At 35.7% G+C, this 16,432-nt stretch overlaps 2 protein-coding genes across 3 annotated transcripts; both read right to left on the bottom strand.

The window, feature by feature from the left end:
• Positions 1-5,263: 5,263 nt before the first annotated feature.
• Positions 5,264-6,219, bottom strand: LOC130716933 (uncharacterized). Its single transcript, XM_057566987.1, has one exon. The coding sequence runs from the start codon at positions 5,878-5,880 to the stop codon at positions 5,446-5,448; it is 435 nt and encodes a 144-aa protein (XP_057422970.1). The 5' UTR covers positions 5,881-6,219; the 3' UTR covers positions 5,264-5,445.
• Positions 6,220-7,894: 1,675 nt separating this feature from the next.
• LOC130716931 (ABC transporter G family member 7) lies at positions 7,895-15,339 on the bottom strand. Of its 2 annotated transcripts, none has more exons than XM_057566985.1 (12): positions 14,989-15,339; positions 14,602-14,792; positions 14,341-14,491; positions 13,989-14,121; positions 12,382-12,583; positions 11,283-11,559; positions 10,658-10,789; positions 10,110-10,330; positions 9,410-9,622; positions 9,172-9,256; positions 8,305-8,599; positions 7,895-8,233 (listed from the first exon to the last, which is right to left on the bottom strand). In XM_057566985.1, the coding sequence occupies exons 1-12, from the start codon at positions 15,250-15,252 to the stop codon at positions 8,223-8,225; spliced, it is 2,175 nt and encodes a 724-aa protein (XP_057422968.1). In that variant the 5' UTR covers positions 15,253-15,339; the 3' UTR covers positions 7,895-8,222. The 2 variants fall into 2 exon arrangements, with proteins under 2 accessions (XP_057422968.1, XP_057422969.1); XM_057566986.1 differs by having other exon boundaries at positions 14,602-14,810; positions 14,989-15,129.
• Positions 15,340-16,432: the final 1,093 nt, after the last annotated feature.

Raw genomic sequence — 16,432 nt, 5'->3', positions numbered from 1 at the left:
CATAAAAAATCTTATATAAATGAAAATAAGCTGTTGAAATAAGATTTTTACCAAACATTTTCAAATAGCTTTTAAGGTGTTTAAAAGCCTTTCCAAACACACTTGAAATCTATTTCACTTGATTATAAAAACTATTTAAGAAAAAGTATTATGAAATTAAAGATGAATTACTTTTCAAAAAAAAAAAAAAAGATGAATTAAGAAACTTACAAATTCCATAATCTATATAAAGTACTCCTATATGAATATGTATAGTTTCTAAAAGGAAAAGTCCTGCCGGTGATTAAACATAAAAAATGCGACGGTGTTTGACAAAGGGAAGAGGAGGGTGGCGCCGTGCCGGAATAGAAAAACGGGAAGCTAGGTCTGACATTTATTTATTTATTTATAAGGAAAAAGCGAGGACGCTTCTTTTTTCAGCTTCAGGTTCTCTGTATCTTATCTGTATTGATTAATACTAGTATATCAACATTATTATGTACTCTAATTAATGCAAAACACCAAATTTCAATGCCTTTGTGCTAAGTAACGGTTGACACTTTTCTCATTAAATAAGTTTTGTTGGTTAGCATGTGAGAATCGTAGTCAATGGCCCACGAACATTCAATAGATATTACAAGTGTTGTGCCACCCGTAAGATAGCTCACGTGGTAGGAGCTGGGGGACATATGAGTTGTGTAGGGGAAGGTACAGGGATCGATTCTTAGTGGGTGCAATTTATCTTTCTAATATGATGGACAAAAAAAACAGATTTATCACTAGGACATGTGATCTCAATTAAAAATACAAAACCAAGAGAATCAGAGCCTCCTTAACGGTTTATTATTTTTTTTTTATGTTTGAACTACTCTCATGTTTATTATCAGCATCATAGAGATCAATAATGCAGTGGCAAACCAACATAACATAGGTTAGTTCACTCAGTTGGTAATAGATTAGTTCCCTTAAAAAGTTGTGTGTTTGATTTCAATTATTGATGTAAGAATTGTGTTGATGAGTAATTTGTAAGTAAAGTACCCATAACCTTGGAAGAATGTCATAACATGTGGTGATCAGGGCTAAACTTTTACTTAAAATAAACTAATGCAGTGAAAAAAATAGAACGTACAATATTTTTTAGTTTTATCAGGACATGGAACTATTAAAAGGGTATTGCTAGTCTTGAGAACTTTAGAAGTAATTTGATATTTTTCATTGTATGTAATTTGATGATTTTAATAATTTAAAAAATTTAATTAATAAGTTATTAGATACTCTCAAAAATTGATCAGTGTTTTTTTAAACATTTAATTATGTTTTTTTTTTGAAACTAAACATTTAATTATGTTAACATGCACACTAATGCTAAAGGAAATAATGACCAAATGCAACCTAACCAGAAATCAATGATCACCCCGGGTTCATTTTGAAAAAGAAAAATATAATGTTATATGGAGGTAGGTATATAAGAAGAGAGGTATAAACTTTACTTATTTTCAGTCTAATTTTTTTAGTAATGTGATAAATAATTCATGATAACATAAAACGAATACCCAGACTAATAGATATAAAAGAATTCAAGCTGAATTCTTTTAAATATCCAAAAGTATTAAGAAATCAAAATCAGAGTGTTGACTTCTTGTAACGAAAAAAAAAAGAGATCTGACTTCTAAGCAATATGAAATTGTAATTAATGTGGCTTTAGTTTTTCTTTTTTAAAGCTTTTGTTACCAAAAAAAATTGTAATTAATGTTATCTTGAAACAGATTTTCTCAAGGCATATTGCAGGTATTTCCTGCAAAATTAATTAAAACGTGTAGGAGAAATTGTCAAAGTGAAAACAATAGATGAGATGATGATGGACTGTTTCTTAGTTAATTAGCTACAACTTTCGAAAAGGATCGATACATGTTATTCATGAGCTTCTAGCTAGTCGGCATGAATGAGCCATCTAGTGTGCATTTGGCAAAGCTGCAAAAAGATAATGTGTGTGCTTGGTTTCAAATATAGACAGAACAAATTAAAAATGGATTATAAAATCTAAAAGCAACTATTTTTTATTTCTAAAAATGTGGATCAACGTGAATCCTGAATGAGTTTTCTAAACATGCCCGAAGACTAGACATAACATGAATTTAAGATTCTTACACACACAAAATCCTAGTCCAATAACTTAATTTCAAATTGAGATTACAGTTTTCGCCCTACGATTTTATTATGAGGATTGTCTCATTTGAAATTCTAATCTTCAAAAAATTACTGAATATATAGTATAAGAGATCATGCCCCGCGCCGCGGGGATCCTTGTATAAAAGGTTAAAAAAACTTTAGTCCATTGCAATCTATTTCTACATTTGGGATTTTTTATTTTAAGGGATTGTATTTTGAATGATCATACATTTTATTTCGCACTATTTAAATTTAATTGAGGCTATTGCTTCAGTAAATTCGGGTCCTTGATTCGAACATCTCTAGCTTGGCCATGGAATTGGTAAGCGCGTTTACAGGTTTGGAAACAGGTCACCAGGGATCGCCTAGATTGGCTCAGTGGTTGCCAACGCTTTCGGGTAGTGTCGTACTTAATGTGGATGGCAGCGTCCGGGATGTGCCTAGTCGTGGTGGATTAGGTGGTTGTTTCCGCAGCACTGAGGGGCAGTGGATGGGTGGTTTCTTTGGCTATCGAGATGACGCGTGTATTCTTCATCTTGAATTACTGGGAATCCATCAGGGCTTAACTCTTGCGTGGGAGTGAGGGTATCGAGTTGTTGAGTGTCAATCTAACTCTTTAGATGCTGTGAACCTTATTTTGTCTGTGCCTCCTTCCATACATCTATATGCGTCTTTGATTTGGGATATTAAGGATCTCCTATCTAGGACTTGGATGGTGAAGCTTCATCATACTTTGCGTGAAGGGAATGCGTGCGCAGATTTCCTAGCTAAGCATGGCGCGAGTCAGAATGAAGCCTTGGTGTTGGTTGAGCAGCCAGTGGCAGCCTTGGGTTTGCTTCTCCTTGCAGATGCAGCGGGTGTCTCCTTTGTGAGGCCTTAGTTTTTGTTTCTTTTAGTCGCTGTACCAAAAAAAATTGCTTCAGTAAATTGTAAAAATGAGAATGTTCAGTATCATTTGGTCTATTGTTAAAAATATTGGAATTATTTTGCATTATTGTAAAAGTTTTTACATAACATATCAAGGTTAAAAGATACTCAATCTGCTCATTTCAAATAGGCAACCGGGAAATTCCCTTCAATTTATTGTAATATTAGGTTTGATTTAGCAAACTATTCATGAACTATTGGACGAAAGCCCTTAGTGGTACGTATTAAGTGAACCAACCACCTCAATTGCAAATAAGTAAATAACTATATAAACACTACAATATAATTCACACAATTACTTTCAATTACAGAATTGTTGAATACAAACACTTTACAACCTATAGCATCCCCATTAGCAATATTAATCAAGTATTTTTGTATCTATTCATACAAAAGAAAATCATAAACCCAAACACCGGCGCTTTGTGAACAGGCCACCCGGGTAGCTCTATCAAATATCAAACTTAATTAGGCAGTTAAGGAACTGCATGAGCTGGACGATATTGAGTCTAAGAAGATGATGGCTTCATTTCAGATTTAATGGCACCGACCAGCTGATCATAAGCTTGTGCCCATGCATTCTTCATCTAACTTTTTTTGGCTTGTGTTAAACACATTACTAAGTATGATTTTTTCTATAAATCAAATGTTAGTTGTTAGTTATTAATAATGTCAGCAAATTAATTGCGCTTAGCAAGCTAAACTCAGCCCAATATGTAAAGTAATCAACCCCTATAGTTTCAAGAATTAAAACAACTATATACTGAAAAACAAAAAACACGTTAAAGCAACTGATCTAGAAGTTTATCACTGTTTTTAGCTCAAATAAAGTGCAGTTTTTCAATTCATATATTAATTGTATTAAAAATTAACCAAGCAAATCATGATAAAAACCTTTTAAACACGTCAGTACGTACGTCACTGAAAAGATTGGGATCATCTATGATTGAGAAATCACATTTCAATAATGTTGATCGCCTGAAAATCGTAATTTATATATACAAAGAAAAAAAAACAAAGACATATGAAGAAATTTAGACAAAAAAAAACTATTGGACTAGTAGTCTAGGACTAGAACTGCATGTCGTGAAGTTAGAAAATGAAGGGAAAATAGGGTTCCATACGGCAAATGTGTGATTCCATAAGATCATGGACTGGGTCAACCTAATCAATCATATTATTTTGCCTAATTGAGGTTAGGCTTCTAGTTCTAGCTAGTTGTCAATTGTCATTGAACCCAATTTTGGGGGAGAAATCAACTTATTCTGCCTACAATATATTCAGCCATGCATATTTCCACCAATCTAGAAAAAAATTGACCTTCTCTGTAAACTCAAGAATGTGCATACTTTTTTTTGGCACCAAAGAATGGTCTTATACTTCTTATCCCGCAAACTCAACAATCTAGAATACTATCAAATATCTAGTGTGGAGAGTTTAATTCAAGAACAAAATTTACCAATAAGATATAGTATAATGGTAATTGTGTTTTTTAAGTATCTAATCCAGAGTTCGATTACTGAGTAGTGCGTATAAAGAAGCATTTGTTAAGTGATGAACACTTACTAAACAAGATCTCAAAATTTGTATTGTTTTGCATGTATTTCATATTTTTCAAATTAAAAATATTTTTGTCAAGACAAAGTTATTTTAATCAAGTGACATTTTCATCCAATTAATGTGACAACTACTAATAAGGACGTGAAAGGAAAAAACAAGCATGGACGAACACTTTTTTCTTTTTTTCTTTTGAACACTTTTTTCTTTTGAAGACAAGAAAAAGTAATTGGGCCTACCTTCGCAAAGAAAACTTCTCTTTGGTTGATTCTAGGCAAACCAAACGAGGTGGATAAACTTTTTCGCACCAAAATCTCTCTTCCCCATATCTCTTACCCAAATCATGTTCAAACAAACACAATATGAGCATGAGGAAGCTTAGGTTTCACGTTGTTAATTAGAGATATATAATAAATTAACGTTTTAGTAGTTTATAGGATGGAGTAGTTTTCACAAGCTAGCTTTAGGATATAGCTAAACATAATCTAAATTCCAAGTGTATCTTTGGATATTAATTGAATTAATGTGAAAACACATTCAACCTAGTTAATAAAAAAAATTATTCACTTCTTATGTTAAAGTGTGTGCTAACTAACATCTGTTCACTTTTAAAGTAGGCTCTAATCTCAGATTTTGGGAAAATGACATTACTTTCAATTCCATATAATGTTATTTAATAAGGAAAAAATTACTACATAAGATGATGAGCTTTTTGTTATATTTACGCTCAACTTGTAAATGAAACTTTTTAACAGGGTAATTCATAGCACCAGACAAAATGTGTACTAAAATCTAATTTTTCAAATTTGGCCTTCAGAAATTATATGATGATGTAATTCCCTTAGCCAACTCCACCAGATGAAACACAAGCATCGACATTGACATGGTCATGCTCATCATAACCAGAGCCAGCATGCCCACAGCTAAACCAGGTCTCATGTTCATCAACAACCTCTGCAACATTCCAACTGCTTCACAAACATCCGAACCATAATGCTCAAGATAGTTCTTCTCCCATTCAGTCCAATCAGAAGGAGCATTAGTCTTCATGTCCACCATCTCAATCTCACGGATTCTCATCCTAAGAATGATCATGTTCTCATCCACTAACTTGCCGCCATAGTTGTGGTGGTGGCCATAAGCGTCTCTTTTCGATGCTGCAGAGACAAAGGGTGTTCTTCGGCGCAACAAATTGCCTGATCGAGGGCCTGGTAGTAGTACAAGGGAGCTAAGGGAAATTGCTTGCATTGTCTTGGAGTTGAATAAGCTTCAAAGCGATGAGGGGCTGCAGTAGATAATTAGCTATGAATGTGTAACTTGGGATGGAAAGGTTTTGTTGTATGTGTTTGATGGTGATGATCAATGTTTATATACAAAGGAATATTGGCGTGTGCTGAGGATTGCATGTTAAGGAAATTAAAGGACGGTGGAGTGGAAGTTGGGCTTTGAAATTGTGTTGTGTAAGTGTTGGATTCCAACAAGAGAGATTGCTGATTACGACACACCATATACGTTAGCGTGTTTGTCTATTAATGTGGTTGTTTCTGACGCCAAGAACCTTCCTTGTCTTTCTCACGATACCAAGGTGGATTTGTTTGTTATCCAATCATCTGATATTATCACTATAATACTACTATATAATTGTGCTAACACGAGTTAATATGAATCATTTAGAAAGAGGAAAATATTGGTGCCCACTAGGGTGGACACTTTTAATATTGGTCCACCGGTGGACCATTATCCTAAGCCGTTAGATCTGAGAATCTTGGAATATTCTTTTATTTAATGGTTAGGATTGAATGATGATGAAAAGGATAAAAATGTAAATTTAAAACCCTTATTCATCTTCCCCAACCCACCCTGTTCTTCATCTTACCCCAACCCACCCTGATCTTAATGTCTCATGTATCTTTGGCTTGGATTCTCTTCAGGTGACGGCCAGCAAAATGGCTCCAATACAAGTTCCAACTTTAAGGCTCTTCAAAACATATTTACAAACATTTCACCTCAGTGATTAATGTCCAGCATCATCGGAACCAGAGACACAAAGAATCCGAAACCAGGTGATGAATCTGAAGGTGGCCTATAAAACATGGATGAAGAAGAACAACCCTCTTCATTTTTTCTCATATTTTATGTGATTCAAGGGATTGAACCAACTGCTCCAACTCCTTCACAAAATCAATTGCAATCAATCGCACCCCCAATGATTGAAGCTTGGTCACCCTGTTTCATGAGAAAAAAAAAACACGTTTTTAGTATCCAACAGCAAAAAAGCTTGGATTTTTAACACGGATAAAGCAAAAGAAAGGAATTTGAAAAAATGGGCATGTCAATTTAACTCCATATTTCAAGAAAAGTTAAGAAAATGGATCCTTACCCTCTGAATATATGAAGGGGGCACGAGGGACCTTAGAACACTGAGATGGTCAATCATCTGGCGTTTCCGGTTGCGTTCAACAGCAAGATCAAAACATACATGGTAGTTTCATGGTGGTTTCAGATCTGGCTTCCATGGCAACAAAGAATCGTCCTGCACCTTCAAAAACTGAACTTGTTCAAGGAGAAGGAACTGCATCGGTGGTTTCAGATCTGGGTTCGATTCATTCTTCCATTTAGATCTGGGTTCGATTCACAACCCACTCCCACCGCGCCGCCGATCTAGCACAGAGGTACTAGTTCGTTTCACTCACAAAGCAAGTCGGCATGTTGGGTTTTGCTTCCTTTGATGCTAGGCAATGGAGGAGGACGAATAGAATCCTCTTGGTCCACCGGAGAAGGAAGAGATCTGAGATGAGACGGTGAAAGGGAGATAAACCAGAGCTGATTCATTTTGGAATATTTTTTAATTTATTTTTAGTAAATTACTAATAGAACCCTTGGTCCACCGGTGGACCAATATTAAAAGTGCCCACCCTAGTGGGCACCGAAAATATTTACACTTCACATTGACGCCCGAAAAATTATCCCACTTTATGGGTAGGTGTCATTCCGTTTGATGGGTAGGTGTCATCGTCCTCAATCCTACACGTTTTATGCACCTAAAGAATATATATAATAAGATGACATGGCAAAGGCAACATAACTGAGACACTAAAATTAAATGTCGATGCGTCAAATATTGAGCCTAGCCTTGAATTATTTGAACATGACATCATTATTAAACAGAAATTGAATTAGAAGTTTTTTAAAAAAAACTAATTAGAAGTTACAGTATGAACAAATTGCTGTGATTGATAAATGTAGAGACTAAAATGCAAAATTAAAAAGAAAAACCAACCCAAGTTAATGGTGGCAAGTTAAAACCATGAGGCCAAAAAATAGAGCCATGAACATACAATTAGGGGATGAGTCATCTCAAGGAAAAAGCAATCAAGAATGAGGATGATTTCCGCATGAAAATAGCTGCTATAATCAAATGAACCACCATGTCCATGATACAGCCTAAAATTATCCAGTCACTGTTTATTATTAGTGACAAGTACAAGCTGATGTTTTGGATGTCGAATAATGACATCGTGATTGTGGTCCTGTTCTATGGGAAACGGCTTACTGTCTCAGTAATTGCAGATGATCCTTTGCAAAGATATCTACTTAGCACCTGTATCAGATAAATCAATAAATAGATGAATGTCTGAGAAGAACAGGAGTAATGCCCAGCTGATTACAAACCTTCTAGCATAAAAGGGCCAACAGGATCTACATCAGGTGACTCAAGGGGCTGATTGGAATCAACTTGGTTAACGGGTGGAGCTTCAGGTGTCTGGTCAGGTTGTTCAGAATTGAACTCCTCCAGTTCTAAATGTGGTCTTTCATGGTCAAGAGGGGGTGTTTCAAGTTGCTGGTATTTGGGCTTATTTTTCTCCAGGAGAAGGTAGGTGGTGCAATACCAAAACAACAGTATTCTATTTTGTGCTACCACCGTATCCATAATCCTACTTTTTCCAAAGGAAATTCGCTCGAGTGCCTGTGAATGAGGGAAGGGGATAAGAAAGGGAAACACATCAGCATTCAAGAAACCACATGCAGATAAACTACTACTTTTTCCACGTATGTGACAGTAGAAAACCAGATAGGTATTATGTTTAATTACTATCTCTTCTACTTAAATAGATATCCAATAAACTATGACAGTATCACAATTTCAACTTAAAGAAATGGTTGAACAATGGCAAATTATTAGCCCATGTTAATGTTCTAAATTTAGCGCTTACATGAAGGAGTTAGAAACCATTACTGCTCAAGGAACAAAACCATTTCGGTAAAAACTGATGGTGATTAGTCTATTCAATCAGGCCAGCTAATAGGGTTAGTTGTTTTTTCCTCCCTCATTTATACATCCTTATCATACCCAAAAGCAATCATGTTTTCTGGCTTGGTTCTTCCCTTTGTAAGTGTTTTTATATTAGAAAAAGAAAAGATAAAATTTCCCTTTGGTTTTGGAGTGCACTAGTCATAAGATATGTTGTTTTTATTCAATTCTATTGAACTTGACAATAGTTCTAAATTGAGGTAGAATATTTGTCTCTCTCCCCTCACCTGTTCTCCTGTTTGAACATCAAATGAATGCTGATGATCAAATTGAAGACCTCTAAATTCATTAATGCAAAGTCCCTGAAAGGCCCTGAAAGAATGCATAAATCAATATGGTAGTCATTAGTATCAGAGCAAGAGAAACAAATATCAAACTTTACATGGATGTTTAGCTCAACTAAACTTCTGTTTGACCTATACAGTTGAAGTTAACACCTCTTACTCAAATCAGAATTGTGCTTACCATCTAATCAGAGAAACACTAGGAATCCAGCGGAAGATGATTGGGGTATTCTCAGGATTAACATAGTAGCCTCCAAAAACAATAAAAACAGTCATAAGAGAGGGGCCTACTGCCATAGCTGCTTCAGTAGTTGGAACCATAGCTCCAACAGTAAGACCCATCGCAGATGCCGCAAAAGATTCCATAGTGACAATTCCACAGAATTTTCCAAATCTACAATTTAAAACTAATTAGTTATAATATGAGATTGAAAGAATTAAATAGAAGATCTCAAGAGCAAAGGTAGAAAGTAAGGAGTGACAAGATAATAACATGGGGAATGAACTTTTTCCCACTTTCCATTTCACTTTTTCTTGTTTTTAGAATGGAGGCAAAACAGATCAAGAGAAAATCAAAAAATATTTAGTTTATTATTTCTTTTTCTACAGAACATTCATTCATGATTCATCACCTATGGCTATGGATATGTATACCCCTGTGGCCATTGGGATTTGCCAATATAAATAATCTTTGAAAATAAAATAAAGGCATTTATGGATTATGAGGAAAATAGAAAATCATGCACATTTCATGGCCATTTTCATTGTATGAAGCATTACATAAGATTTTGATCTACTGACAAAAAAGAGCAAAATAAAATGAAGAGAAATTGAAATATGACTGAAACTAAAGCTCCTAGGGGCCAAGATAGGAAACTGACCTCATCAATGTAGGATGAAGGCGCGCCATAGGGTACAGAACAGCACCAAACATTAATGGAAATGCTGCTCCAATGGGAGCCTCGGCCAACAGTTTTGAAAACAGATAAGGACCCAAGGAATAGGAGCCTTTAGCACGTTCTCTATCAACAATTGCCCGTTCCTTCGGAAACACACCAGTAGTCTTTGTGAGAGCGGCCATAGCTGTGTTAATTGCAGCAACCTGAGTACAGTCCATGTAATTCAAGAAAGCAAACTTAGCCAAGTGAGACTTTCATTTTAATAACAGAACAAGATTTGAGTTTAAACTTCAAAGCATTCGTCAGCATAATTAAATAAAAGATGGAGCTCATGTAGTCAAGTCAAGTGTACTAGATTTAATATAACACTAGCCAAGCCCAATTAGTTGGTGGTTATCATAATATTAAGTTTTACTTTAGGTTAATAAGCAAATCATGTGTCTTGCCAAAAATCAAAGTGGTTCTCCAATGCATGTTAGCAGCAGGCCAATATGAAAAACAAGCATGCAGGAATCAAGAACATCGCAAACCTGAAGCAATCCCATTCTGTCTTGTATTGAAGTCTGAGATTTTCCCATCCTCCAGAAAACTGACCCAAAAATAATTGCTGATGCAATTGACATCCTTGCCCGAACTTTGTTGGTAGGAGCATCACGTGAAGCCTAGTCATCCAGAGAACTATGAGTCAAATAGATGAGAAATAAATTCCATTCTCCTTACCCTGTGTGCAAGAAATAAATTATCCTTTTTTATGCTCCAAAACTAGAAAATATATAGGTCATATGGTTTGTTAGAAAAATGAAAATAGGACAAGTATGGGCTGATTATGTGTTGTGTATTATTTTATAATTACCGTAATTAGAGAAACTAAGGATCTTATATTAATGACGCGTATTATATATACTTCTCTCTGCCGTGTAATTCACAATTGAGAAAATAAATAATTTAACTTCACAACATAAAAGCAAGAAATAATGCAAATTTTGTGATTATGTCTTGCCAGATGACTTGATCAAGTTCCGAAGTCTTTTAAGTAAGGCACATCAAATGTGTTCATGGGAAAGAAGGAAAACTAAATACAGGTCCTATCATGCAATTTATCTAGGTCCTGCCATTTGACGAGTACAAAAAAAAGATGAAATTAAAAGGCCAGACCTGCATCCATGCTCGTTTAAGGAGCAACCAAAATTGCTTCCACCAACCACCTTTCTTCTTTGCTACAGTCCTCTGGCTGATTTTCTTTCTACTTTTTGAGATATCATCTATAGTAATTGGTGTTGCATATATTACTGTAGATAGTCTTTGAGAGAATGACTCAACAAGCCCATCAATCCTTTTTCGAGATGAATAGACACTGTCAGCAGAACTGTAGTCTATGGATATAAGATCAGCCAAAAATTCAGCAGGATTTACATGATCCGGGCAGTGGTACCTGTTTCATCGACAATCATCAACCAATTGTTCAGAACTACTGGTCCAAAAGTGATAGATATAAGTTAAACAAGATTATCATTTCAATGCATTATTTCTTACATCTGTTGAGATTTTAACAACAAAAAAACCATACAAAGAAAGAGACTAGGCTTTTTTGGTTGATCGGATGAAATATGAATACATATCGACCTTTAACTTGAAAAAAAAAACAATGATGAAAAATTCAAGACTAATTCATAATTTTTTTTATCAATTGCCATCTCAAATTGAAGCCAAAACAGAAATATCTATCAACTGCGTAAAAATTGGGTAGTAGTCAAATATGAAGTTTTGAACACAGTGAAGAGAGTTACAAGTGCATCTATTCAAATTATGACTTTACTATAAAAATTCTTTGACATGTGGCATAAAAGCCTCATTCGTAATACAGTTTGATTAAAAAGTAAATAAGTGGAATAACTATAGATGCATGATGTTACTCCAAGGATTATCACTTACCACAATGTTGCTATCAATATCAACTAATTAAAGAGTTGATAAAATGATAAATTAAATGTAAAGATTAAATTTGAAATTCTGACAAGCTTTTATAATCTGGATTCATTGGCTTTTCTAAAAGTATAGTGTTTCAAAGTAAGATTCTCAAATAATAGACAGAAAAGTCTGTGTTATCATGTTATTATAAATAATTAGTTACAATAAAATGAATCAATTAATAAATAAGTTAACTCAGCCTCAGTTTCTTAAATAATAAAATACTGAGAGAATTCCCAATGTGAAAGATGTATGATGGCGTGACATAAATAAGGTAGCCAATTACCCGAATTTTGAGAAGTATGTCAATGGTTCGTCACGAGCAGGACCAGCATAAACAAGTGAACCCTCAGTTAGCAAGACAATGTCATCGAATTTACTATACACTGAACCTCTCGGCTGATGTATAGAGCAAATTACAGTATGACCATCTTGTGCAAGTTGTTGGAGAGTTTCCATGACTTTCTCAGCCTGGAACGCATCAAGTCCTGAAAGTAACTTTATGACAAAGTAAGTGGGAGGAGGGGGAGATAGGAAGATGTTATAATTGTATGTACAAAATAACCGCATCTGGTAGCAGCTACTAGCTGGGAAATTCCATTCACACATTATAACCTCAAAATTAAAATGAAAACAAGAGTTCTTAACAGAAAAATCATCAAAGGCAGACAGGACAATGCACATTATTCCGCTATATATTTTATAAGCCAAAATGGGAACAACCTCCCTCTAACTATAGGTCAGCATCATAAAAATCCCTTGTGGTTCAACACGTAAAAACTCAACAACCTAAACCCACCAAAGGGTGAAAACTTAATGTGAAGCTAACCCCTTGTGCATGTACGAAAGATGCCATGTAAGGAGTTGATATGAACAGTCATAAGTTGGAGAAGACGAGCTGTAACCACAAGATAGTTTTCTGAAATTCACTTGTAAGTTGAATGGGGTTTCTTGCACTTAGCCTACTTTAAAATGAAGTTATTACTATTCAGATACTCCATTAACTTGATAAGTAATTCAGACTATCTGAACCTTAAATGATAAATTGAACTTATTTTCTGATAAATGGTTAAAATGGTGTGAGCAACCAAGATAACATCTGTGTAAAATTGTAGACATACCCAGGTCATCAGATGCATATCATATCCCTCAAACCAAGATAGAATTACAAGATTCGAGAACTTTCATTAGCTTGAAGCCCAGCAAAACAGGTTAAACCATGAGTACAATTCTATAGGACAGGGTTTAAATATGATAAAGCCAATGCTGAACAAGCAGCAAGGCAACAAAGTAGACTTCTTTTCCTTTTTAAGAAGCAACCCGAAATCTTAGCAGCCCCGGAGTGATTAGAGGATACTGTTTAGAAAGAATGGTAGTCGCTTGAAAGAATAAAGGGGACAGTAAGGGGTTAGTTAATATAGGCAATTAGAAATTTAGGACATAGAGTCAGGAGGGATTAGTAAGATATATAAATAGGGGGAAGCAAGGGTGGGGGATCATTAAGGGAATTGTATTGATAGAGCAAGCAAAGCTCAGTTGAGAAAGAGGAAACCCCTTGTGAAGGGGAAACCCTTAGGTATATCTTTCTCCTTGTTCTGTTCATTTTCAGTCAAGAAATAAGATCATTCTTTTTTGGTTTCCTAACAGATATCCACCATGGGAGCATGTTGAAATTGAAATTCCTATACCGCTAATATCAGTGGTAATTGTCAGAAAGCATCTGAAGCTAAACATGCATATTGAAATTTCAGACATTGCTATTTTCTTATTTTAGAATGTAAACCAGGAAGGCAGGAATACACTTCAGCGCAAAGTTCTTTTATTGTTACATCATCCTACAAAGTAAGCAAACTTCAAATCCACTGCAAAGCAAATTCCAAAGTGCATGCTTACCTGTTGTGGGTTCATCAGCAAATATAACCGATGGGCTTGCGAGCAGTTCACATGCCATGGATAAGCGTTTCTTTTCACCACCACTAATTCCACGAACTTTTGAATCACCAACATTGGTATCAGCACAGCTGACCTTTTAAACAAAAATCATACAGATGCCAAAGGGAGTAATATCAGTAACATTGAACCATAATACGAGAATAACCCGTTTCAAAGAGGAAAACTAAAAATAATTACATAAGACACACAAGTAACTTCTGATTCTAACGGTGATTACTATTTTTGAAACATGTAAAGATGGTGGGCAAGCATGCATCACATAAGCATAACTTCCAAAAATATGGAAACTCACCAAGCCTAATTTGAAAAGGAGATTGTTCACGTATTCATCTCTCTCTTCCGCAGAAGATATATTGGGAAGCTGAAGTTCAGTAGCAAGAGACAATGTTTCCCGCACAGTGAGCTGCGAGAAAAAGAGATCCTCCTGTCTCACATAAGCAAACCTACAGCAACAAAACAAGCATTTTCTTTCATTGATCCGCATACACAAAAAACCATAGCAACTCAAAAGAAATATCAGCAAGTACAAATTCCTAACAAACCAAACACATACTTGTAAGCATTCTTGGAACCAGGCTTTCCATTGAACTCCAAAAGACCAGACAAATGCAGCCGCGGCGATGCGGCCAGCTGACCCGCGAGAACATTCAGCAACGTTGTCTTCCCTGAACCTGAAGGCCCCATTATGGCTAATAATCTTCCAGGCTTCGCTTCTCCACTCACATTCTTAAGCAAAAACCTCACCTATTCAGTTAACATCAGCTTCACAATCATCACCAAATCAAAACCTCACCAGAAGAATAACAAAATCACCATAATGCAACAGGATTATCACAGAAATTTAACCAAGATTTGCAGGTAACGAAGTAATTAACAGTTTGCTTAACATGAAAATCCAGTTCTAATAGGACTTAGAGAGAGAGAGAGAGTAGGAACTCACGGACTTGGAGGATTTATCAGAAAGGGAGCAGTTGATGTTACTCCATCGGATAGTGACCGGCGTGACCTTCCCGGAGGGTGAAGTTTCACCGTCGTGGGAATCGTCGTTGGGTGCATCGTCGTTTTCCGGCGAGAGGGCAGGGCCGGGGACGGAGAAGACGCGGACGAGGAAGGAGACGGCGACGGCGATTACGACCTGGCCGAGGCCACTGCCGCCGAAGCCGGTGACAATTTGGGTCACCTTTTTCCCGCCAAAAGGCACCATTATCGTCTACTCTCTGAGTAGTGAACTGTGAGCTCCGAGCATAGAAAGGGAATATATTCGAGTGAAACGACGGCGTTTTGGTCACTGGAGAGAGTGCGCATGGGCGACGCGTGTTCATTTGTAGATAAGATGGGTAGAAAAAAGTGGCAAGTGAAATAAGACAATTGGTTCCGTTTTTGCTTTCATGAAAGTGATTTCCTTATCTTCATTGGTGATATGCTTGCATTCATTATGTTCAATTCATGCCAAAACAATCCCATGATGTGACAAGAACGGCCATTTGTATAAGGGAAATTCATATTCTTGCTTTTACCCCAAAATAAGTAGAGAGTTATGAAATAGATAAAGTAATTATCTCAACCGACGAAATGCGTGTTTGGATTTCAGACAGAGTTTTGGTGAATGTGGATTTGTAAAACAAAGTTTGATACTTTTTTCCAAAACGGGGTTTTGAGGTTGAAAGTGGATTGCATGGATGCAGAAGAAGTGACAAATTGGTAAGTTGAGATAAAAGTTGGTTTGGACTTCAAAGTTGGTCGGGTAAATGTGGTTTAGAATTCTCCAAACATAATGACATAAAGTTACACAAAACTGAAAGTACTTCTAAAGGTTCAAACTGAAAAACAAACATACCTCCCATAGCCACAAGGTTTAATAGTATATTAATCAGTTTAAATATTTTACAACTTAATAAATACCATGTAGGTGGGTTGAAATGACTAAGATAATGAACATTATTTCATAAAGTAGTCAAGCTGACGCGATTGGTTTGATTTTTTTTTTGTTAACACGCGTCTGGCTTGATTTAGTAAGGCATCATATGGTCACATGACACTCTAGTTTTTCATATTTTCCCCTTAATTTGAGGGAAGCACTTTTGTGTTGGTTTCAGTACTTCAATTAGGAATTGGGAAGAATTGTCGACTCACTTTGTTTATCATTTCATTATAAGCAACGAACTTTCAAAGGCTTCTCATACTTAAAAAAAAAAAAACTAAAACAGGGGAAAAAGTAGTCACAAAGAGATGTTTTTACCAAATTTTATAAAGGTGCAACATTAGTAAGCTCGGTCCAAAGGTAAAAGCTTCACTTAGTTTGCGAGGTAATTAAAGTTGGAACTTCTTTTCACAATTCTTGACATGAGAAGATTTGAGCGATGATATGAATGTAACTCCAATGA

This window comes from Lotus japonicus, chromosome 5 (assembly GCF_012489685.1).
Source record: "Lotus japonicus ecotype B-129 chromosome 5, LjGifu_v1.2".
Lineage (NCBI taxonomy): Eukaryota > Viridiplantae > Streptophyta > Magnoliopsida > Fabales > Fabaceae > Lotus > Lotus japonicus.
Note: the sequence above shows the minus strand (reverse complement) of the source record. Positions and strands in the feature narration are given on the sequence as shown.